Source organism: Sapajus apella, unplaced genomic scaffold (genome assembly GCF_009761245.1).
Source record: "Sapajus apella isolate SASKATOON/1434 unplaced genomic scaffold, GSC_monkey_1.0 scaffold153, whole genome shotgun sequence".
Taxonomy (NCBI): Eukaryota; Metazoa; Chordata; class Mammalia; order Primates; family Cebidae; genus Sapajus; species Sapajus apella.
Genome location: NW_022437093.1, coordinates 109477 through 135185, shown reverse-complemented (window position 1 = coordinate 135185; position 25709 = coordinate 109477). Strand labels below are relative to the sequence as shown.

Sequence of the window (25709 nt, the reverse complement as noted above, 5' to 3'; positions counted from 1 at the left end):
CTGCTTATTTTGTTATTGCTAAACATCCAGGCAATGCAAACAGGATTGGAGACCTAATGGTTTTCTAGTGTGTGACACTAAACAACATCCTACTCTATTTGTCCTCACATTCACAGGAGAGTTAATGGAGTCTTACTGCAGGAAGGAGCCTATAAATAACATACGGAGCTCTAAAAATATAAAATGTTTTAAAATGATTGAACGGTAACAACAAAAGGAATATTCAGATGAACTCTTCTGAAAGAAAAGCATGTCAGTGCTGACTTTTAATGAACAGAAAGAGGTTTCCTATGAGCTTATACTCTTGTAGGATAATTCCAGAAAGTCAAGGCGGCACTGTGAGATTTTGTCAATGAGTTTAATATATATGAAAGAGGTTTCCTATGAGCTTATACTCTTGTAGGATAATTCCAGAAAGTCAAGGCGGCACTGTGAGATTTTGTCAATGAGTTTAATATATATGTCCATAGGTAGTTCATATGAATGCTTAAATTACAAAATTAGCTGCCATGGTCCAAATGTGTGGGACTTTAGGAAAGCTTTTCTTACTCAAAAGATAACTAAGACTATCAACTTTGATTTCTAAAATGTATTTTAAAGGTTTGTAAAACAAGGCTAATTCTGCAATTATATAATATTAAGGTTTATGTTATTTTTGTTATTTTAATAACAACTTCATGAACTGTTAAAAATATTACATTTGCATCTCTCAGTTTACATATTTCTGTATTAACCTAGAGAAAACCCATGTGAAAAGTTTTCATGCAGTTACAAAGGCAGTAGCACATGCTGTTTTCACAGCAACTTGTTGTTATTGCCTCAGAACAGGCCTGCACTAAAGCATCAACAAAAAATACCCCCCACCCCGCTCCCACCAGAAAACCCAACCCTTACCCATCCCTGGCAAAAATTACCTGGTACAAGCAATGACCTAAAAAATGCTTTCTTAGTAGGAAGCATTTATAAAATGCAGCAATCTGAACAAGCTAAGTGCTCGTGCAGATACGTCGGCCTCTCCTCCAAGAGATGCTTCCTCAAGAGGCGGAAAGAACTCTCAATAATTAGGAAAGCTCATTTTCAAAAGTATACTTACACATATTCATGGACATTTCTTTGAAAGAACATATCCAGCCTCAATTATGGAAAAGAAAAAAGCAAAAGAAGAAGCAAAGGTACACAGCCATAACACAGAGAACACAGCTTCTCCATGAACATCCACCAGGCTGTAGCAACCAAGAAGGAAAAACACTTGGACTTCACATGTATCAGTGATCTTACCTACGTGAAGCATTAATTTTTCATGCATTTGTTACTCAAGAAAATAAACATACAACCACTTAAAATACAGCATTCATGTTGTCATTGGTTTGTGGTATCAGGTAAGGAAAAACTGGTGCTCCTGTCCCTAGACTTTTCCAATGTCCATGTCAGTATCCTAATGCCTACAGACTTCCTACTAATTCTGTTATCAGCATTTCCCACCTCAAAACATATACTACATTATGTTCTGGGTCCCTGAAATTTCATTACCACATACTGCATTCTAATTTTTACTTTTTCTCAAGTTTAATGTAGACATACAAGAAAACATCAAGCAATGTTTATTGCGCAATTCCAATCATTATTTGTGGAATCTTGGTTTAAAGTCAGTCTTTATAGCCATTTCAACTGCTTAGTTTAAACAAAAAGCAACAATCTGGTTATCTACCTGTAAATTTCATGGTATTTCTTCAAACACTGAAGTACCAAAAGCACTGATGATTCATATTATAATTTTTAAAATATTTAAAACCTACACAGATTTCATTCCTTTTATAAAATAATCAAAATAATTTGATTATCTGAAAAAAATTCTTGAAACAGAGCCCTTTCAAGGTATCTACAACCTCTGTAAAACTCCAAACCCCAAACAGAGTAGATGATAAAATAAGGATTTCTCAGTTGCCCAAGAGTGTCTGAAATTTCAGGCTGGGAAATGGACTGGTGTTTTTCATGTTTCCTATGAATTCAGAAGTTACAGGTGGCATCAGAACTCAAATCTCTGGGATGACTTTACATGGCTTTCACTTTGATTTGTTTCATTTTCATTTGCTTCTTTTCCAACTTCTTTTGCTCACGCCTCAACGCAGCTTCCTAAAGAAGGGGTAATAGAAAGAGAAAGGGAGTGGGGATGAGAGAGAATTCAAATTAAGCTCTAAACATGTTAAAAAAAAAAAATCCAAACTAGAATACTGCATATAGTATTCAAAAACAGGCTTGCACCATAAGTTAACATTCTAGAAGATAGTTATAAAAATAATTGCCAATACCTATATTGGTGAATGAAAATTAAATCAACTTCAAATGAAGCAAAGGGAAACTAAAATCTCAGTTTGGAAATAAACTATTACAATTAAGCAGGCTTCATTATTCTGGTTTAATATTTTCTGTTACCAGGAAACACTTAATCCAATGTTCACCGTACCATTCACGATGGTGGCATTATATCATAAATATACCACTGCCAAAGACACACTGGACTTTAGTTCAATAAACTTTAAGAATCTTGCTCCATCAGGTTATTCATTGCAAATTTCTTCTTAATAGCACAGACAGTATACCTGCACACAATACTTAAATTTATAATGTTCAATATGGGACATTTTCATATTTATCAAATATGATAAAATAAATTTGATAAAAATTATCAAATTCATCATATTTTTATTTAGGAATTCGGAAGTTACATAGAAGAGGAAGAAGAAGGTTCAGGTTGTTGTTATGTAGACGGAGAGAAGCCTTAGAGATCAAGTTAAAGTACAACTTTACTGTTGGCCACTAGTGGTCACACCTGATTAAAGCTTATTTCAGCTATAATCTCAAACTATATTTTTTGAGTACTGGAGTAGAAATGTCCTAAGAAATATATTCCTCAACTGGTACAGGATGGAGAAAATAAGGGAGAGGCAGCACAAAGCATATATAGTTCTTCATAGTGCAATAAATTAGGTTTCAAAGGGTGATTTGTAAATTCCTGGTTTGGGAACTGCTGTCTTTTTTTTTTTTTTTTTTTTGAGATAGGGTCTTGCTCTGTCACCAAGACTGGAGTGCAGTGGTACTATCTCAGGTCACTGCAGCCTCTGTCTCCCAGGTTTAAGCAATTCTCCTGCCTCAGCCTCCCTAGTAGCTGGGATTATAGGCACAAGCCATCACACCCAGCTAATTTTTGTTATTTTTAGTACAGATGGGGTTTCAACCACGTTGGCCAGGCTGCTCTTGAACTCCTGATCTCACTGCTCACCTTGGCCTCCCAAAGTGCTGGGATTGCAGGCATGAGCCACCACGCCTGGCCAGGTCTTGTTCTGTTGCCCAGAGCGATTCTCCTGCCTCAGCCTCCTGGGATTACAGGTGCATGCCACCACGCCCAGCTAATCTTTGTATTTTTAGTAGAGATGGGGTTTCACCATATTGGTCAGGCTGGTCTTGAACTCCTGACCTCAAGTGATCCACCAGCCTCTGCCACCCAAAATGTTAGGATTACAGGTGTGAGCCACCATGGCCAGCCTGTCTTAAGTTTGTTTTTCAGACAGAGTTTTGCTCTTGTTGCCCAGGCTGGACTGCAATGGCTCCCGGCTCACTGCAACCTCCACCTCCTGGGTTCAATCCCAATGTCCTCTTCTCATTGTCCCAACCCTTACCTCCACCACATTCATTCTTTTCCCAGCACTACCCATCCCTATCTCCCGCATTACATATTACACACACATGTAACACTACTGATACACAGAAAACAGTATCATGAATACAAAATATTGGCCAGGCGTGCTGGCTGAGGCTGGCGGGTCACTTGAGAGGTCAGGTGTTCGAGACTAGCCTGGCCAATGTGGTGAAATCTCGTCTACAGTTTGGGAGGCTGAGTCAGGTAGATTACTTGAGAGGTCAGGAGTTTGAGATCAGGCTGCCTATGGTGGTGAAACTTTGTCTCTACTAAAAATACAAAAATTAGCCGGCTTCGTGGCGGGCACTTGTAATCCCAGCTATTTGGGAGGCTGCGTTGTAAGAATCACTTGAACCTGGGAGGCAGAGGTTGCAGTGAGCCAAGATTGTGCCACTGCACTCCAGTCTGGGCGACAGCGTGAATTTGTCTCAAAAAAAGAGAGAGAAATATATTTATGCCAACACGTTTAAGAGGCATATGTGTTAAGTCAATATATATGAAAAATGTTCAACTTCAATAATAATTCAAAAAATACAAAACAAATGGGATACCATTTCCCCACTACCAGAGCCAGAAAAAAAACTGACAACCAGTTTTTGAAAAGATATGAGTAAAGAGGAGCTCTCAGGCTGGGCACAGTGGCTGACACCTGTAGTCCCAGCACATTGGGAGGCCAAGATGGGAGGATGGCTTGAGTCCAGGAGTTTGAAGCTGCAGTGAGCTACAATTGTGCACTCCAGCCTGGGCAACGGAGCAGAACCCTATCTCAAAAATAAAAACAAAAACAAATTAAAAGGAAAAAAAGGAACTTTCATATCACATACCGGTAGAGGAGGTTGGGTGGGTTGTTTTATTGCATTCACCAGATCTTATTATAAGGTACCCAGATCAGATACTATAAAATGGTAGTTTTAAAAATTAAATAATTTACATTTACAAGATGCTTACAATCTGACTCAGGTTAAGTTAGAGGCCCCGCTCTTCCTTTAACTCATTATAGTTTCAAACCTTAGAAAGAAATGGAGAACTTCCTTTTTTATATAAAAATGAAAGGCATTACCTATTAATGAATCTTACGTAGATTCTTCACATGTACACATTAAAAAGCCACATTTATTTATAAAGAAGACTGCATAAACACAGAGCTACATTTTCAGGGGAAAATACCTATCACTAAACCAAGCCAAATAAAACAAACAAAAAAAATAATAAGAGGGTTAAGATGATGACAGGCCTGAGGTATCCTAGGCAGTTCACTCAATAGCATTAATGACACTGCTGCCAATATAGGACTGCATGGAAGCTCACATTTTCTTGGACGCATGACCCCTTTGCTCCTAAGAATATTCTTCAATTATCTCAAGATTATTCTCATTAAAATTCACATCTTCCAGAACTTTGTTCTCCCCCTCCGGCTTTTTTTTTTTTTTTTTTTGGCTGCCCAGGCTACAGTGCAGTGGCGTGATCATAGCTTACTATAACTTGACTCTCCCAGGTTCAAGTAATCCTTCCACCTTAGTCTCCCAAGTAGCTGGGACTACAGGTGTGCACCACTATGCACAGCTAATTTTTTTTTTCTAGTAGAGACGAGGTCTCATGATGTTGCCCAGGCTTATTTGGACTCATGGGCTCAAACAATCTGCTTGCCTTGGCCTCCCAAAGTGTTGGGATTACAAGTGTGAGCCACTGCACTTTGTTCTCTTTTTTGACCAGCATTTACAAGGTTTAAAATTTTAGAGTTGGACTATGGCATCTTATTTCAGAAACGTATCAGAACATACTGAGCTTTCAAATATAACATACTTAAAAAAAGCTTTTGAGTTTGAGATTCTAGTTAGGTAAAAAACAGAAAACAAAAATACAAACAAAAATATTAGAAATCTCTAATTCTATAATCAGATTTTAAATTTTACTAAGTTTATTTAGATAATAGGGCACATGTGCTGCCTTCTACTAAAATTTCTAATTTCTTTCTACCAAAGTGTTTGGCTTGAAAACTGATAATGGAATTTTCAAAATGAAATTGTGCTGGGGGATCAGGATAACAATAATTTTTCAGGTTCACAGACTCAATGTAGCATGGCTTGAAAAGGAAGGATTATTTATTCTTCTTTATAGTGTTATCAATTGACACAATGTCCCAAATGTTGAGAAAATGCTAAACTTTTAGCCTACGAAGATTATTACCTTAATAACCAACAGAACACAGCAGGCATCCTTACAAATCGTAGTTTTACCCCAGTGATAAGACAAGTTTGTCTAACCTCTAGCCTGCGCTGTTTCTCAGGATCTTCCTCATTCATGATTCGCTCCTTCTCTGCTCTTTTTTTCTCCTCCCGCCGAGACTGTGCAGCTTCCTGTCTTTGCACATGTGTAAGCTTCAGGAAGTTCTCCTCTACTCGGGCACGGTTCTTATCTGCTTTTTGTTTGCCCTTCCCCAAGAAACAAAGTGTTTCATAAGAAATCCACTTCTAGCCAATAGCAGCAAAATCCCATTTAGCATTCTTTCATAAAATTACTCCCATTTGACACTTCTAGATCAACTAGCAAAGATTCAGTCACTGAAATAATTGATAGCTGCCCCCCCCCCGCCCTTGGGAAGAAACAAAAAAAGGTGCCAATTTATAAAATATAGGCATTGGGTCTTACTTCTCTGTTGAGTCGGAACTTTTTGGCTTTATCAATAGAATAAATCACCATGTTCATCAGGGGTAGCAGTGCCTCCATATCCTTTGGGTAAGTGTTACCTGAGCCAGGCACTAGAAAACAAAGCCATTTTTCATACTGAGTTAATGGTAGCATTAATATTTCCAGGTCACCCAACTCTTTTTTTTTTTTTTAACTTAACAGGCTCATTTCTCTAAGTTTCTTAGGCAGTTAAAATGCAGCAGAGAAAATATAAATTAAGATATATAAAAGGTAATTTCTTCTTGAAGAAATATGGAAATCAGCAAGCAAGCACAGGGTTATAGTTTTGACGTAATTTTAAAGCTATCATTTAGGAGGAAACAATATTCTCCTTAAGGTCATCTCAGACAAGACTAAGAATCCAGAAAGGACCCAGAGCACTTACCATTAAATGTAAACAATAGTGTCCTCTTAGTGTCAGGTAGCTTTAAAGGCTGACCTTCCCTGTCATAAAAGAAAAGGCAATTAAGAGGGAATACAAGAAAGATGTTTTCCATGCACACAAGTCACCCAATTCACTTAGATGAACAGATACCTGCACATAATCAGCACAGTATTTGGCTTGGCATGCCCAAGTCAAATATAATCTCAGAGCCCGAAGGAGCTTTACAGGTCATCTGGTCCACTCGTCTATCTGATGGATGCGTTTTCAAGTGATCTTTATCCTATACTTGAACACCTCCAGTGATGTTCCCTCCAGGCAGGGTATATTCCATCTCACCTGGGGAGCCAGAAATGAGCCTATATTTAAGTATAAGGCCCATATTTTAAATACCATTTTTGCTTATTTTGATGGATTTTTTATGTTTAATTTCCATCTCCTATGCTGTCTTCCTGCAACAATGCATCTTATCTTATCTTTGAGTTAGGCTCAGAATAAATTTAGGGATAATCTACTATAGCATATATAATTTATTTCTGTCATTGAGGATTCCTTTGTAATCTCTGCTGGTATCAATTCTTTGACTATCAATGGCCCTCCCTCCCATATACAAAAGGTTTGATGAATGTTACAATGTGAAATACTGTCCTCAGTGTCATTGAGTTGAGCAAGACAAGGATGATGCAGCACTATCTAGAGACATAAGGATCTGAGTAATCTTAGTATACAACTAAAATCCAGATTGGTTTGAATTGTGCTCAACTTCACAGCCTATCAGAGGGTAGGCTTTAACTAAAAATTTAGGTCAGAACCAGTTTCAAACTGAGGATAAATGTAAATAAATATGCTCTCCTGAGGCAGGCTGTGAATTCAAAGAACAAATCTAAGTCCTGAATATGTACTCCTGAACAGTATTACTATAAAGCTAGAAAACCTATGGGCGTTGTGGGCATCTGATAATACACTAGGAAAGGATACAATCAACTATTCAAAGAGGGAAGCCAGAAGAGGCCATTTATTACCAAACACAGATTTGCAATCAGACATAAGTCAAACATCCCACATAAATTATTATCATAAAAAAAAGAACCTAAGCTATAAAGGAAAAAAAAAATACCAACTGCATTTTGTTAGCACCAGCCATTCTGTAAGATTCCCGTCCACCTCACTGAGTGAGTGGTGCAAACATGCAGGGAAGCATGCAAACTGGGATAGGGGAGGCTCATTTCTCTTCCATAGGTTTTCAATGGCCTCTCATGATGCATGCAGTCAAAGCAAAGGGAAACGTGGAGGCCTGTCACCAACTTCCTTCACACATTTGGTAAGGGATATTGCAGAAGCACTTTACAAGTGTTTCAACACAGAAAGCTAGTGAGGAAAATTAATTTCAATAATTTTATCTTATACGTACTCTTGCATAATTTTTGGACCAGAAAACTGGTCTGAAAAATGAACAGATTCAATCTTGTCAGCATAGTGTGTTAGAAAGTGAACCATCTGAAAAAAAGAAAATAATATTTCTTAAAAGCAGTACTTAATGCATTTCCCTTTTTTTCATAAAGATATTCACTCTTTGAGTCTGGGTGCAGTGGCTCATGCCAGTAATCCCAGCACTTTGGGAGGCAATGGGATCACTTGAGGCAAGGAGTTTGAGAATTCAAGATCAGCCTAGCCAAAATAGTGAAATCCTGTCTCTACTAAAAATACAAAAAAAATTAGCCGGGTGTGGTGGCATGCACCTGTAATCCCAGCTATCCAAGAGGCTGAGGCAAGAGAAGCATTTGAATCTGGGAGGTAGAGGTTGCAGTGAGCCGAGATCACGCCACTGCACTCCAGCCTGGGTGACAGAACAAGACTCTATCTCCAAAAAAAAAAAAAAAGAAGAAAGAAATTCACCCTTCAATCCTACTTACTTTTATACAATGTCATTCATTAAAGCATGTAAATTTATTTGTGAGACAAGGTCTCGCTCTCTTGCCCAGGCCAGAGTACAGTGGTGCAATCATAGCTCACCATAGCCTTAACCTCCTGGGGTCAAGTGATCTTTTTGCCTCAGCCTGCTGAGTAGCTGGGAATAAAGGCATATACCACCACACCTGGCTAGTTTTTTATTGTAGAGATGGGGTCTTGCTATGTTGCCCAGGCTGGTCTTGAACCCCTGGACTCCAGTGATCCTCTTGCTTCTGCCTCCCAAAGTGCTGAGATTACAAACGTGAACCACAGAGCGCAGCCAAGGCTAAAGTTTTTTTTAATTAAATTTCAATAAAATAGGGAATCTCTTTAGAATGAAAGTAGTATTCCAGGCCCCGGGCACAGTGGCTCGTGCCTGTAATCCAGGCACTTTGGGAGGCCAAGATGAGTGAGGCCAGGAGTTCCAGACCAGCCTGGCCAACATCTCAAAACCCCACCCCTACTTAAAAAAAAAAAAAAAAAAAAAAAAAGTAGTACTCCTTTTTAGTCATAATAATGATTAAGTTTCTTATTGAGCAGCTGAAAATATTTCTCAAAATAATGTTCGAAACAAGAAGAATGAAAACATAAAGATAATAACTAAAATAATTTCAGGGGATTCTTTATAAACATGTCACCTTAAACTTACATTTATAACTATCTCTGAGTTATCCTATATTCTTATGACACTAAGATCTGTTACTATTACATAACCAATAGAAAGAAATGGCTCTCTCAGCCAGGCACAATGGTGGGCTCTTGCTGAGGCAGGAGGATCACTTGAACCCAGAAGTTTGATGCTGCAGTGAGTTCTGATCACACACATGAATAGCCACTGCACTCCAGCCTGGGCAACATCTCAAGATCCCATCTTTTTAAAAACAAAGGACGAGGGCTCTCTACATATCCTTCTTCTCCCACACAAACTGGAGCTCAAAAAAAAAAAAAAAAAAAAAAAACTAAATGACACAATAAAAAAGATTAAAAGCTATACTCCTTTTTCAAAAAAAACCGAAAGTCATTAGCATTCCCAGGAACAATTTGCTCTTGATTTAGATAACTTGACTCATCAAATTGTCATTTTGACAAGCTAATTTATTGCTTAAAGAAGATATTTTAATATTGGTATGGGAAAAGAAAATACAACTAGTACATTGCCATAAAATGATGAACTTGCACAACGAGACTAGTGTCCTGTAAATGCCAAGGCCTGGCAAACGTATGTCTTCTGTTGCATTTACCTTTGTATCCATCATCCCGTCTGTGACTTCTCCCATCTCTGACAGGATGGCCAAAGAGTCTGGCAGTCCATACTTAGCTCCAGACTTAGGTTTATCACTACAAAACTCACTCTGGAGGAAGAAGTATTTGAAAGTAAGACATGACCTTTTATTATGCAATGAAGCGGAACATCTGTGTGCTAAAGAGACACAGTTCTACGTATATTTGAGTTGGAGCAACTTGGCATACCAAATCCTGCATCTCTTTCTGTAGCCGCACCAAGGCTTTCCGTGTGCCAACAGCAAATACATAGGTATCCATGTCTTCGTCATTCATAGTTACTTTTATTTGCTTTAAAAAATGTAAAAAACAACAAAATTCACCTGTTAGGTTCTGTGATAGGCAGATTTCTAAATGACCCTTAAGATTCCCTCCCCACTGGTGTATATACTCTCCCTTTAAATGATTGGGATTTACAAATACGATGGAATATTTACCACCATAAATCAGGCTGTTTTATGGCAGAAGGTCCCTAATCAGCTAACTTGGAATTAACCAAAAGGGATGTTATCTTGGGTATACCCAACCTAATCAAGCAAGTCCTTAAAAGGGACTATAGCCCTACTTGAAGAAGAAAGTCAAAATATGAAAGGGCTTATGAGAATGTTGGGGGTTGGGGAACATATGGTAAGGACCAAGGGTGCTTATGGTAAGGACCTAAGGAACTGAGTGGGTCCTAGTTGACAGGTAGCAAGAAAATAGGGACTACAGTAGTTCGTGCCTTTAAGCCTAGCTACCTGGGAGGCTGAGGCAGGAGGACTGCTTGATGTAGCAGTTTGAGACCAGACCCGATCTGTAATAAAGAAAGAAAAGGCCAGGCATGGTGGCTCACACCTGTAATCCTGGTACTTTCGGAGGCAAAAGCGAGAAGACTGCTTGAGCCCAGGAGTACAAGACCAGCCTAAACAACATATACTGGGACCCCATCTCTACAGAAAAAAAAAAAAAGAAGAAAAATTAGCCAGCCAGGCATGGTGGGGAATGACTGTAGTCCCAGCTACTCAAGAGGCTGAGGCAGGAGGATTGATTGAGCCCCAGGAGGTAGAGGCTGTAGTAAGTGATGATCGTGCACTCCATGCTAGGTGACAGAACAAGACCCTGTCACAAAAAAATTGCAAAAACAAAAAAAGGAAAAGAGGAAACCAACACTCACAAGGAACTGAATTCTGCCAACAGCCCGAATGACCTTAAGAGGACCATAAGCTTCAGGGAACTCTAGCCTAAGTGACATCTTGATTTCAGCCTGTTAAAACCCTAGAGAACCCACTAAACCCATGCTGCACTTCTGACCTTCAGAAACTGTGACATAATAAATGAATGTTGTTTAAAGCTGCTAAATTTGGGTAATTTGTTACGCAGCAATAGAACAGCTGCTAAATTTGGGTAATTTGTTACTCAGCAATAGAACACGAATACAGCTTCACTCAAGTCGAAAAATAACAAATAATAGGAACCTAAATAAGCAAAGTCATATACATGGAATAATGTGGAATACACTGAAATATATTTGGTTTTTATCCCAGGTTTCAGGCATAGAGCTCCTAAAACCCTTCAAATTTCCTGAATTATAAGGGTATTTTTCATTCCTTATACTGAACCCCTTTTATTTTTATTTTTTATTTTATTTTATTTATTTATTTATTTATTTTGAGACGGAGTTTCACTCTTGTTACCCAGGCTGGAGTGCAATGGTGCGATCTCGGCTCACCGCAACCTCTGCCTCCTGGGTTCACGCAATTCTCCTGCCTCAGCCTCCTGAGTAGCTGGGATTACAGGCACGCGCCACCATGCCCAGCTAATGTTTTGTATTTTTAGTAGAGACGGGGCTTCACCATGTTGACCATGATGGTCTCGATCTCTTGACCTCGTGATCCACCCGCCTCGGTCTCCCAAAGTGCTGGGATTACAGGCTTGAGCCACCACGCCCGGCACTGAACCCCTTTTAATCACACCTGAGTTTATTTTATTTTATTTTTTTTGAGACAGAGTCTCACTCTGTCACCCAGGCTGGAGTGATCTCAGCTCACCGCAACTTCTGCCTCTTGGGGTCGTGCAATTCTCCTACCTCAGCCTCCTGAGTAGCTGGGATTACAGGTGTGCGCCACCATGCCCAGCTAATTTTTGTATTTTTAGTAGAGACGAGGTTTCACCATACTGACCAGCTGGTCTCAAACTCCTGACCTTGTGATCTGCCTGCCTTGGCCTCCCAAAGTACTGGGATTACAGGTGTGAGCCACTGTACCCAGTCACATCTGAGTTTATCTGCTGAGGTGTGTGGGTCACTTGAGGTCAGGAGTTTCAAGACCAGAGTGTATTTTTAGTCCCTACTAAAAGTACAAAAATTAGTCAGGCGTGGTGGCGGGCACCTGTAATCCCAGCTACTTGGAAGGCTGAGGTAGGAGAATTGCTTGAACATGGAAGGTGGAAGTTGCAGTCAGCCAAGATTGCACCACTGCATCCTAGCCTGAGAAACAGAGTAAGACTCCATCTCAAAACACAAAAAACAAAACAAAAAGAAATAATTCAGTCTGTACACAGAAAACCAGCAGGAAGAATACATACCACTTGATCACTCACTGGCCTCATCATCCGGGCCAGGACATTCAATAAGTCTTGTCTCTTGAGGAACTGAAAAAAATGAGAGAAGCCAGTTAATCCAACTGCAACACCTATTTAGTATATAGAAAGGGTCTTGGAGGGAGAATCAAATGCTTTGTCAAATATACTTCACGACACATTTGCCAGTTAGTACAAATATCACTTTTAGACCTCATTTTAAGTCAAACATGAAGGGATAAGATGTTGAATTGGGGGGGGCTGGGAATCACAGCTGGACAAAATTAAATGAAGATATATGTTGTACAAGAAGTTTCCTACTTACCCTCAGTTGGATAAGCATGCCCTCACAGCATACTCGACCAGAACACCACAGGTTATAGATGTGCTCATTCTCCTGGTTCAACTTTCCTGTGCTTGTGGCTTCTTTGTTAGTTCCATCATCCCCTAGGGGTAAAACCACTTAATGTGACTCAACAGAAAATGCCCAGGTGGCTCACACCTGTAGTCCCAGCTAATCGGGAGGCTGAGCCAGAATTGTTTGAACCCCGCAGGCAGGGGCTGCAATGAGCTGAGATCGAGCCATTGCACTCCAGCCTGGGTGACAGAGCAAGACTCCATCTTGAAATGATCATAGCTTTAGGGTAGCAATACTTTGCTGTCCTACAGAACTCTGTTTGGACAAGGACTAAAATAGATTAGCACTGTTCCTTTTACTACCAAAACTATTGTCTCTATAAGAAGAAACATGGATTTAAGCATGTACTTAGTTTAATGATGATCAGCTTGGATTGTAAGTCTCAGCGTACACACAAAATGGGAAAAAATCAGTTTAAATATCTCTGCCAAAAGTTAAAAAAAAACCTCCTATGGAGTAAATAAAAAATAACATTAATACAAACTACTCAACAATTCTTCACTGTGTCTCCTGTGAATTAACATTAACCAAGTATTCTTTTCCAGTGCAAAATGATAACTGGGTCTTATCAATGGTATTAAGAGTTGTATTTTAGATCTAGAAAAAAGCTCAAATTCCAGTATTTTCTCTCTTCGTTTAATTCATTAAGTATGCAAAATAAATTGCTCAACCTCACAAGGGAAAACAGACTGATACATCAAATGAAAAAAAGCAAGAGGAAGCAGAAGGAGCCAAATAATATGGAGAATTATTATTTTTTCTTTTTTCAAATTTCCTGGTCAAAACATACTCTGAAGTACTATGATATAGTGGAGACAGGGTGGACTTTGTAAATCGGTAGATAGGTTCTGATATCTTGGTTGCAATTTAATAACTTAGAAAAGTTTTAACATTTCTGCCCTCAGTTTCCTCCTTAGGAAAATAGCAACTATATCCAACTGACAGTGTTGTTCCAAAAAGTAAATAAGAAACACTGCATGCAAAGTATCTAGCATAATATATAAACATTAGTGTGTTGCAGAGCAGGTGGATACATACTTACTATTAAAGAGAAATAAGGTGCTATACGCCAAACAGGTGAATGTGAGGTTAGTCCACCTCATTCCCTACATTGCAAAACTACAGAGGTTTCTTGAAGTCCTTCGGTGTATATTTCAGCAGTGGATCCAAAACTCAAGTGTCCAGACTCTGAGGGACTTTCAATTTCTAAAGGATGCACTGAAACGATCTATCAAGCTATCTAAAATGTCGAACTTTCTTGGTTTCCATCAGAATTTTATCAACTTGTTTCAAAAACATTAATGACATTATTCTAATCAGAAGCTGTTTAGCAATTTTACTGCTAATGAGAAAATTATTAAATACAATATATTCTTTTTTTTTTTTTTTTTTTTAAGAGACAGGGTCTCATTCTGTCACCCAGGTTGGAGTGTAGTAGCATAATCCTGGCTCACCGCAGCCTCAAATTCCTGAGCTCAATCCTCCCACCTCAGCCTCCTGAGTAGGTAGGACCACAGAAGCACACCACTGTGCCCTGCTTATCTTACCATATCTTACCATTTTTAGAGTTTGTGTTGCCCAGACTTGTCTTAAACTTCTGGCTCCTAATAATCCTCCCACCTTGGCCTTCCAAAGCACTGGAATTAGAGGCATAAGCCATTGCACCTGGCCAAAAAACAGGATCCTTAAGGCTAGGTATAGTAGCTCATGCCTGTAATCTCAGCAATTTGGGAGGCCAAGGCAGGCAGATTGCTTGAGCCCAGGGGTTCGAGACCAGCCTGGGCAATACGGTGAAACTCTGTTTCTACAAAAAATACAAAAATTAGCTGGGTATGGTAGCATGTGCCTATAGTCCTATCTACTCAGAAGGCTAAGGTGGGAGGATCTCTTGGACCTGGGAGGTTGAGGCTGCCGTGAACCATAATCATACCACCACACATAAGCCTGAGTAACATATTGAGACTTCGCCTCAAAAAAGGAAAAATAAAAAATAAAAAAAAGATGTGGGGGATCCCTGACAGAAAAAAACAATGTACCCTCTTTGGTATTCCATGAAATCACTTAGATGCTTATACTAGCAGTAATACATCATCCTTACCAGATATTTTCAAGCAAGAAGGTGGACCGACATTGACCTCACTTACCTACTAAAGTAAAGTTGCTCTCCAAAAGCTCCCTATGAGTGTTAAACCAGGCCTGTGCAAGGCGACTGTTTTTATTCTTCCCAATGATGTAATTCATGATATAAGCGAGTAGACCAGTCACCATCAAAATTTCTAGATAATAACTCTCCCAGCTGTTCTGGAGGTGTGCAGGAACCTAAAGAAGCAAAATCATTTCTTTAAATGTTGGCTGAGACTGAAGAATGGAGCCTAACTCATGGGAGGAAGAATGAGAAAATCCATAAACAGAAGGGATACTTCAGAAATCTGTTATTGAACATGGTTATACTTTGAAAAATAGGTCCAGTTTACTTTTCTAGGCCAGCTTTATCAAAGATTCTTGAAGGAAATATAAGGACAATCAAATGGGATGAAAAGCTAAAAAGCCCTTTGTATTAAACTTGGTCCCTAATCCCCCAAATAAATTCAATGTAGTGTACATCACCAAGGAATACATTTTACTTATTCCTTGTAAGTAAAACTAGCAGGGCTAGAGTGATAAATATGGGTTGCTTCTCTAGGTGTTGATTTTTATCAGAAGAACTGATGTCAAACTCTTTCCCACCTCCCACTATTACATTAGCACGAGCTATATGTCATTGTCTATTTCTAGGATGAATGACAAGACATTTGGTTGTTTAGTTGGGAATTCAGAATCTTGGATACCTACATCAACAATTGTTATTGGGTCTTTATTTTTGCTAGAAGAAGTATCTGGTTTGTCTTCATAACCTTCAAATTCTTCATCATCATATGGTTCACTCTCGGTATCTCCATCCTACAAAAATGAGGCATCATCTGTTTTCCTCTACAAATGTCACCAGCAGCTGTGTCTCATTTTGTTGGCAACATTTGTTGAAGAAAACAGAATGTGTAAGCAGCAGGCACAGAACACAGATGTTACATGTTTTTAACAAAATGACTGGGTACAAATTTCAGCTTAAGATGAAAAAGCTCTGGAGACCAACATATAGTACAGCATGGTGACTACAGTTAATAATGTATTATGTAGACTTGAAATCTGCTAAGGGAATAGATCTGAATATTCTCAACACACACATACACATGAAGGAAACTATGTTAATTAGCTTGATTGTGGTAGGCATTTCACAATTTTTTTTTTCCAGCCTCGCTCTGTCACTAGGCTGGAGCGCAGTGGTGTGATCTGGGCTCACTGCAACCTCCGCCTCTTGGATTCAAGCTATTCTCCTGCCTCAGCCTCCTGAGTAGCTGGGACTACAGGCTTGCACCACCATGACCAGCTAATTTTTGTATTTTTCGTAGAGACAGGGTTTCACCATGTTGGTCAGGATGATATTGATCTCTTGACCTCATGATCCACCCGCCTTGGCCTCCCAAAGCACTGGGATTACAGGCATGAGCCACCGCACCCGGCCAGCATTTCGCAATGCATAGGTATACCAAAACACTAATGCTGTGCACCTTAAATATATACAATTTTTATTTTTCAGTTATACCTCAATAAAGCTGGGGGGCACCCAAAACACCAAAATGATGACTACCCATGCTTTTGATTGCAAAGTTCTTTTTTTTTTTTTTTTTCTTGGAGACAGGGTCTTGCTCTGTTGCCCAGGCTGAGGTACAGTGGCTTGATCTCAGCTCACTGCAACCTCCGCCTTCCAGGTTCAAGCGATTATTCTGCCTCAACCTCCCAAGTACCTGGGATTACAGGCGTGCACCACCATGCCCAGCTAACTTTTGTACTGTTAGTAGAGACGGATTTCATCATGTTGGGCAGGCTGCTCTCACGCTGACCCAACCCCTGCCGACAGTCATCTCAAAATCATCAGGAATCTGAATTTCTCCTGATCTAAGGTGATCTGCCTGCCTCGGCCTCCCAAAGTGCTGGGATTGCAGGCATGAGCCACCATGCCCAGCCAATTGCAAAGTTCTAAATGATACAATTCTCATCCACAAACAGTATCTATTCTCCAACCCCTCTTCCAGTCAGGGTTTCAATAATACAAAATTCATTCTATTAATGTAAAAGGTAGAAACTTACCACAAAACATTTAGACGAGCTCTACTTACTGAATGAAAATGGAGATTACAGACAATAAAGGTCTCTGAGCCTAAAGATTAATTTTAATGTTTGGGAAAAGTGCTAGTTACAAATTTTTCCAAGAAATCAATAAAAAGAGCCTCACCTGGGTATCTACATCTTCAAAATCTCCTTCTTGGTTTTCATCCTGCCCTTCTAACTCCACAGTGGTCTCGTCTTCATCATCTTCAGTGGTTATGACTCGCTGAGGAGATTCAGTAACAGAGTCTTCCATGACATCCTCGAATTCAGCAAAGTCATTATCATCATACTCTACTATGTCCTCCTCATCCTCAAAATCGTCAAACTTGGCTTCAGAGACACTCCCAAACACCAGAAGGACAACACAGAAAATGTGTAGGACTTTCATTGCACCTTGAGAAAGAAGCTTAAAAAAAAAAAAAAGAGAATCCCAAAATGGACTGCTATTCTATACATACTGATCAGATTTCAGAAAGAGTAAGTTTATAAACCTCTCCTGCTTTTCTCTTATTCAGTACTATTAGATTCAGATCACATTATATAAAGAACAACAAAATAAGGTCAAGAGGCTTAGGTTCTAGTCTGGATCCTGGCACTAGGTATCTGTAAAATCTTCAACAAGTCATCAAGTCATTTATTTAATTTTTTTTTTGAGATGAAGTTTTGCTCTTGTTGCCCAGGCTGGAATGCAATGGCACAATGTTGGCTCACTGCAACCTCTGTCCCCCAGGTTCAAGTGATTCTCCTGCCTCAGTCTCCCAAGTAGCTGGGATTATAGGCACGTGCCACCACGCTGGGCTAATTTTTGTACTTTTAGTAGAGGTAGGGTTTCACCATGTTGGTCAGGTTGGTTGTGAACTGCTGACCTTAGGGTGATCTACCTGCCTCGGCCTCCCAAAGTGCTGGAATTACAGGCAGGAGCCACTGGCCCAGCCCAAGTCATTTAATTTCTTTGGGTTGAGTTTCCTAAAACACTCTGTCCATTTACACGGAGTATTCCATAAGCATTTTTTGAGGGCCTATTAAAAAGCTTTCTATAGAAAATGAGGAGGTAAAAATGAATAAATAGGCCAGGTGTGGTAGCTCACACCTGTAATCCATTCTTACTTCACAGGCCTCCTCTCAAGCTGATTCAACCCCTCCCTATAGTCATATCAAAATCATCAGGTATCTGAATTTCTCTAATTGCATATTAATATCAATCACATTTTTTCTAGTCTTGCTTGTTGAAAAGAACAAGATATCTAATGTTTTGCCTTCTTTTTCCTTTGAAATCTATCAGCCATCAAATCCTGGTGTTTCCTTCTTTGATTTCCACAGCCAGTACAATCCAAGTTACCCCCAACTGCTGAAGAGCCACTACATTATTCTAAATGGTACCCCTGTCTTAACACTCTCCCCACTCCCTACTTTTCCTCCCTAAAACCACCAACATATTTCTAAAACACAACTTTTGTTACATATAAGGATTCAATAATCATCAAAGGCTAACCAATTATTGCAAAGTAATATAAAAACACTTTTGGCATTTGCTGCTTTTCACAATGATCCTACTGTAATTAAATGTACCATCACTAAGCATATCACCACAGTAGATACTATGCCAAAATAAAGCACGATTCCTGAATTGAACATAAATTTGCACAGGAATTCGGCTTTAAGGACATGTACTATAATATTATTTATGATGGTGAGATTTTGAAACTATGTGGTTAAACTATGGATGCATCAAAAAACAAAGTTACTGTTGTCCATTAAAAATTGTTACACAGGATGGTGGCTCTCCCCTGTAATCCCAGCACTTTGGGAGACTGGAATGGGTGGATTGCTTGAGCCTAGGAGTTCAAGACCAGCCTTGGCAACATGGCGAAACCCCATCTCTACAAACAAACAAACAAAAAATAAAAATTAGCTGGGTGTGATGGCATGTGCCTGCAGTCCTAGCTACTTCGGGGGCTGCCGCGAGAGGACTGCTTGAGCCCAGGAGGTCGAGGCTGTAGTGAACTGTGATCATGCTACTTCACTCCAGCCTGGGTGACATTGAAACCATGCCTCAAAACAAAACACAAAGAACAAAGGAAAAACCCCCACAGTAATTTAAAAAAAAATGTTACACAGCCTGGGCAACATAGTGAGACTTCCTCTCTACAAAAAAAAATTTAAAAACTACCCAAGTCTCACGGTTGCTCATTCCTGTAAACCCAGCACTTTGGGAGGCCAAGGTGAGCTGATCACTTGAGGTCAGCAGATCCAGACCAGCCTGGACAACATGATAAAACCCATCCTCAAGTAAAAATATTTAAAAAATTAGCCAGCATGGTGCCACGCGTCTGTAATCCCAGCTACTTGGGAGGCTGAGACATGAGAATTGCTTGAACCTGGGAGGCAGAGGTTGCAGTGATATAGGAGTGTACCACTGCACTCCCGCCTGGACAAACACAGGGAGACTGCCTCAAAAGAAAAAAAAAAAAAAAAGCCAAGTCTGGTGGTGTGCACCTGTAGTCCAACTATTCTGATGGTTGAGGTGGGAGGATCACCTGAGCCCAGGTGGTTGAGGCTGCAGTGAGCCATGATCTCACCATTGCACTACAGCCTGGGAAACAGAGCGAGAGAGACCCTGTCTAAAAGAAAAAGAAAAAACCCAAAATGTTACAAAAGAAGTTGGAACCCAGATTGTTTTAGAAGCAAACACACATAAAGAGAAGGTTTGGCTGGGCACAGTAGCTCACGCCTATAATCCCAGCACTTTTGGAGGCTGAGGCGGGTGGATAACCTGAGGTCAGGAGTCTGAGACCAACCTGGCCAACATGGTTAAACCCTGTCTCTACTAAAAGTATAAAAAATTAGCTGGATGTGGTAGCACACACCTGTAATCCCAGACACTTGGGAGGCTGAGTAAGGCAGGTGAATCACTTTAACCCAGGAGGCGGAGGTTGTAGTGAGCCCAAGATCACGCCACTGCACTTGAGCTGGGCGACAGAGCAAGACTCCATCTCAAAAAAAAAGAAAAGAAAAGAAAAAGGTTTGGCTGGGCTTTATGGCTCACACCTGTAATCCCAACACTTTGGGAGGCCAAGGTGGGCAGACCACCCGAGGTTAGAATGGAGTCTCAGTTACTTGGGAGGCTGAGGCAGGAGGATCACTTGAATCAGGAGATGGATGTTACAGTGAGCCAAGACAGAGCCACTGCACTCCAGCCTAGGCAACAAGAGTGAAACTCCATTTAAAAAAAAAAAAAAGAAAGAAAAGAAAAAACTTTAATAGGGATGTTCAATCTTTTGGTTTCCCTGGGCCACACTGGAAGAATTGTCTTGAGCCACCCATAAAATACACTAACATTAATGATAGCCGATAAGCTAAAAAATATCCAATAATGTTTTAAGAAAGTTTATGAATTTGTGTTAGGCCACATTGAAAACTGTCCTGGGTCAGGTTGGACGAGCGTGGTTTACAAAAACATACATCTACATACAAATAGTAGTTAGCTTGTATGGTAGAATTCTGGGTATTTTGTCTTTATTTTTCTTTATATTTAATTTTTTATTTATTTTTTTTTTTTTTGAGGCAGAGTCTCGCTCTGTTGCCCAGGTTCAAGTACAGTGGCGTGATCTCAGGTTACTACAACCTCTGCTTCCTGGGTTCGAGCAATTCTTCTGTCTCAGCCTCCCTAGTGGCTGGGATTACAGGTGCTCACTACCACGCCCAGCTAATTTTTTTGTAGTTTTAGTAGAGGTGGGGCTTTACCATGTTGGCCAGGTTGATCTCAAACTCCTGACCTCAGGCAATCTGCCTGCCTTGGCCTCCCAAAGTGCTGGGATTATAGACATGAGCCACCGTGTCCAGCCTAGTTTTTTTTTCTATGCTATACTTTTGTCAATCGAGAAGAGGCATTGCAGACTGAGGAACAGGTGTGGTATGGAGGCCTCAAATAGCATATTTTAGGAGGCTGTTATGATAGGGCATTTGCTTTGTAGATTCAGGTGGAAGAAAAGAAGCTGGAAAGGCCTTCAGGGGCCAGGTCATGATGAAATCATTATTGGAGACTTTAGGGAAGTGGTAAGGATGTAAGCCATAATTCAGGGAGTTGAGTACTAACAGAGATGAGAGTATGGCAAAGGTAAGTATGTACTACTTTTTAAAGGTGCTCTGGGAAGGTAAATATTCTAAATCTCATTTATAGCACTGACACTTCTTAAAGAAATCAGTTTAATATCAAAGGTTATTGTCCAATACCTTGCAATCCATGGACACTCAAGGAATTAAATGCTCCTAAAGGCCTGGTGCAGTGGCTCATACCTGTAATCTCAGCACTTTGGGAGGCTGATGTGAGCAGATAAGCTGAATTCAGGAGTTCGAGACCAGCTTGGCTAACATGGTGAAGCCCCCAACTCTACTAAAAATACAAAAAAATTTAGCCAGGCACGCCTGTAACCCCAGCTACTTAGGAGGCTGAGGCGGGAAAATTGCTTGAACTTGGGAGGTGGTAGTATTGCAGTGAGTCAAGATCATACCACTGCACTCCAGCCTGGATGACAGAGCTGAGACTCCATCTCCAAAAACAAAAAGAAAGGAAAAAGAAGGCCGCGTGTGGTGGCTCATGCCTGTAATCCCAGAACTTTGGGAGGCTGAGGCAGGTGGATCATGAGGTCAGAAGCTCGAGACCAGCCTGGCTAACATGGTGAAACCCCATTTCTATTAAAAATACAAAAGTTAGCCGGGCCGTGGTGGCGTGCGCCTGTAATCCCAGCTACTAAGGGGGTGGAGGCAGGAGAATCACTTGAACCCGGGAAATGGAAGTTGCTGTGAGCCAAGATCGTGCCACTGTACTCCAGCCTGGGCAACAGAGTGAGACTCTGTCAAAAAAAAAAAAAAAAAAAGAAAGAGAAAAAAGAAATTAAATGCTCTCAGGATTAAAGTTCATAAAATTTGAAAGGTATAAATGATTTTGAGAATTGCCATAAAGGATAGGACAACAGTACAATAGGCCCTATCCATGGGTTCCACATCTGTGGATTCAACCAACCACAGATTGATTGAACATATTTGTGGAGGGGGAAACAATTTAAAAAATACAATTAAAAAATAAAAAATATAGTATAACAATTATTTACATAGCATTGACATTGTATTAGGTATTATAAGTTATCTGAGATAATTAAAATATTTGGGAGGATATTCACATATATACAGGTTATATGTGAATACTACACCATTTTATATAAAGGACTTGACTATCCATGGATTTTGGTATTCTCAAGCGGTCCTGGAACCAATCCCCCACAGATATCAAGGGAGGACTATACATCTTGTCTACACTAGTTGATCCTTCACGTTAGCATCAAGGGAAAGCATACTGCCTTGTCAATGCCAACCTCAAAGAGGTTTGGGAGGGGTCTCTAAACACCCCTAACTTCCTTTAACCATCTTTTATTAATGTCTTTAAGCTCTGGAATGTATATTTTCCACTTCCACTAGTCCTAAGGGTCATCAGTCCTCTAAATTACTACCTGGTAAAGTTTTCAGTTTTTCTAGGCTTTCTCTCTAGTTCTCATGTGGTGATATTTGGTCAAAAGTGGAAGAAATATGGAAAAAGAGCAAATACTTTGGTGGAATTAGATGGTTTAAAATGTCAGCTCTAGGCTGGGCGTGGTGGTCCATGCCTGTAATCCCAGTACTTTGGGAGGCTGAGGTGGGTGGATCATTTGAGGTCAGGAGTTTGAGACCAGCCTGGCCAACATAGTGAAACCCTACCTCTACTAAAAATACAAAAATTAGCTGGGCGTAGTGGCAGGTGCCTGTAATCCCAGCTACTTGGGAGGCTGAGGCAGGAGAACTGCTTGAACCTGAGAGGTGGAGGTTGCAGTGAGCTGAGATTGCAACACTGCACTCCAGCCTGGGGGACAGAGTGAGATTCTGTCTCAAAAATAAAGAAATGAATAAATAAATAAACTGTCAGCTCTACCATTTACCAGCAATATGACCTTAGCCTAATTACTTAAAATTCCTTGTTCTCCACATATGAAACAGGGATACCATTTGCTACTTGCTTCTTAGGGCTGCAGTGAGTATTACAGAAGACATGTACCAAGTTTTAAAACACTGCCTGGCACATAGAAGGCTCTCAATAAATATTAATTGCTGTAACTTCCTTGTACCGTGTGTTATGAACGCCCTTTAAGTTAAAAGATTTCATGGTTAGTGTTTTCCTTTTCAAATCCCACTCTTAAAACTTTTTTTTTAAATAGAAGCAACTAAAGGTTAACACTGGAACAGTCAACTTGATTAACAGCCTGCCAAAAGATCTGATCATTTCAAATCGAATTTCTACTTAGAATGTTCACACCATAGAAACACTTCTGAGATAACTCAGCACTATAATGGGACTCCTTCAAGGTTATTTAGGTTAAAACTATGCAAGCCATTTTTACTTTGGCTTTCCGTCTCAGAAGTCTCTGCTGCACCTGTCAACTCATTTCTCAAATGCACAAGTCCTTGCCAGGTTACCCAGCCTCTATGACTCCTGAATCAAGCAACACAAGACCAAGGAAAACACAAGCACTAACAAGTCTGGCTTGATTATTTTCTGCAAGCTCATCCAATAGTTCCTCAGCGACTGAGTCCAGACTTGAGGAAAGAGGACTGAGTGAGGCCGTGATTCCTTGTTGTCATTTTAGATTAGGCCTTTCTGACAGCGGCCAGAACGAGTATTCTGGAAATCATGCAGTCTTTCCTCTGTCTCCTTATATGTGTTGGATAAAAACACATTTCATGTTAGAAACCCCCAGGAAGAGACTGGCCACAGAGGTTGTTGCTTCTATTAAACCCCCTTGCCTAGTTTCTCCCCACCTGAGAGAATCTATACATCCTAATGTCATCCTGCGGCACACACTGTACGTTTCCTCTAACTCTGCCCTTCTGGCTATCATTTGCTCACAGCTCCGTAGGGCAGTTCCCTCAAAACCATTGCAATTATCTCAACCCATAAAATACCAACAGAAAGCGGGCCTTAGGGTGAACAGAGATTTTTAAAGGGTAACAGTTTTTTTAAAATTAAGTCCGGAGAGGAGAGAAGGCGCGGGGACCGATGCCTGTCACCATCGGCCGGACTTAAGAGTTGGCTGAGAAACCGGACCGGGCTACAGGCCACGCAATTCGGAGTCACCGCTCGGCCTGACCCGGCCCCGCCGACGAACGCGTCCTGGCCCGCTCCCTATCTATGGCTGAGGCCGAAACCGGGCCCAGCGCCCCTGCGTCCACCACCCCTGCCCCGCCTGCCTCTCGGCCTGGCCGCCGCCTCCGCGATCGCCGCGGTTTTACTGCCGCGGATGCCTCTAGGACACAGCCATACCCGGTAGCTCAGTCACGCCGCACCTCTCTTCACAGCCCCAGCCGTCCGTTACGTAGAATTCGAGCGGCTCGTCCGCGCCTGCGCGCAGCGTGCAGGGCGGGACGCAGCCCTCCTGACCGCGCGAGACCTCCCGCTCCCGCGCCCCCTGAGGCGGAGTGGGGCTGCTGGGAAAATTACATAATCCGCGCCCCTGGGCCGGAACTGTCCTCGCCTATCCCAATCCTCCTCCCTAAGGTTAGATCAAGCTGACGTCACACTGAACCAGTGCTCCGGAAGCTAAAGGTGGCCATGCTGCGTGGGACCACATGGCCCGAGGCAAGCAGAGGAGTGTCGCTCGAGTAGTATTTGCCAGGGACCAGAGTTTAAACGATCGGCATGTTCGTGTAAATGTGGTTTCTGCCCAACCCGTTTTATGTTGGGGTTTTCGGCCAGCCCCCTGACGCCACTTTTTCTTCACTTTGTCTTCATTCCCAGACCGACTTTCTAGACAGGTCATGAACACTGTCCACCCAACTGCAGTTTCCTGTCAGAGTATCTGAGGAGCCTGTGAGGCGTTCTGGAGCTTTAAGAACAGGCGCCTTCCGGGAGCCGTAGCCTCCGCCCCGCCCTTTGGCCCGCGCACCCCTCATTGCGCATGTCAGGTTTTGTTCCCCTCCCCCCTCCAGCAACGGGTCGAGAGGCGGTGGCGGTGGCGGCGGCGGCGGCGGCGGCGGCGGCGGCGACGGCGGCGAAGGGGGTGGAGAGGGAGGAACGCGGCGGGACCTGGCCGGGACAGCGCGTACTTTGGGTCGCAGGATTCTCTCCGCGCCGGCGGTGGTAGTAGCTCCCGCTGCAGCCATAGCAGCAGGTTTGTGCGTGGGGGTTCTGGACTCAGGGCCGCTAGCCCTTGGGGGCACTGGAGGCAACTGTTGGGCCTAGCGAGGGCTGAGGATCGGCGGCCTCGCTTAACAAAGAGTCGGGAGAGCCTCCATGCACTGGCGGCAGGAGTGCCAGGAAGGGGTGGGAACGCGAGCTGAGGCCTGGAGAGCTCCTTCCTAGCCGCGTCGCCCTCCCACGGCTCCCGCTTCCCTCGCAAGTCTTAACCGAGGCCCAGTTGGCGGCGCCTGCTCGCCTGGGAAAGGGATTTGCAGGGTGCCCGGCTCCGAGGCAGGGATAGCGCGGGGAGAATTCTGATCCAAGGAGG

General features: G+C 41.5%; 2 protein-coding genes and 2 long non-coding RNA genes across 8 annotated transcripts in view; 3 read left to right on the top strand and 1 right to left on the bottom strand.

Moving 5' to 3' along the window:
• The first annotated feature begins 225 nt into the window (after positions 1-225).
• Positions 226-1844, top strand: LOC116541666. The gene is made up of 2 exons (XR_004264888.1): positions 226-283; positions 377-1844. It is a non-coding gene; the product is annotated as an uncharacterized LOC116541666 (long non-coding RNA).
• CCDC47 (coiled-coil domain containing 47) lies at positions 1585-24624 on the bottom strand. 3 transcript variants are annotated; one of them, XM_032266013.1, is made up of 13 exons: positions 24527-24624; positions 17303-17584; positions 15805-15912; positions 15117-15291; positions 12880-13001; positions 12561-12626; positions 10188-10289; positions 9959-10069; positions 8179-8264; positions 6771-6829; positions 6347-6456; positions 5962-6129; positions 1585-2133 (listed from the first exon to the last, which is right to left on the bottom strand). In XM_032266013.1, the coding sequence occupies exons 2-13, from the start codon at positions 17564-17566 to the stop codon at positions 2053-2055; spliced, it is 1452 nt and encodes a 483-aa protein (XP_032121904.1). In that variant the 5' UTR covers positions 17567-17584; positions 24527-24624; the 3' UTR covers positions 1585-2052. The 3 variants fall into 3 exon arrangements, with proteins under 3 accessions (XP_032121904.1, XP_032121903.1, XP_032121905.1); XM_032266012.1 differs by having other exon boundaries at positions 17303-17587; positions 24396-24573; XM_032266014.1 differs by lacking the exon at positions 5962-6129 and having other exon boundaries at positions 17303-17587; positions 24396-24575.
• Positions 12964-22831, top strand: LOC116541667. The gene is made up of 3 exons (XR_004264889.1): positions 12964-13045; positions 21454-21458; positions 22818-22831. It is a non-coding gene; the product is annotated as an uncharacterized LOC116541667 (long non-coding RNA).
• A 187-nt stretch (positions 24625-24811) lies between the features above and the next one.
• Positions 24812-25709, top strand: part of DDX42 (DEAD-box helicase 42) — a 44792-nt gene continuing 43894 nt past the window's right edge. Inside the window, exons 1-2 of one of the 3 annotated variants that reach the window (XM_032266007.1) lie at positions 25203-25218; positions 25249-25373. The gene's annotated coding sequence lies outside the window, so the exon portion shown is untranslated. The other 2 variants (XM_032266006.1, XM_032266004.1) reach the window with 2 other exon arrangements.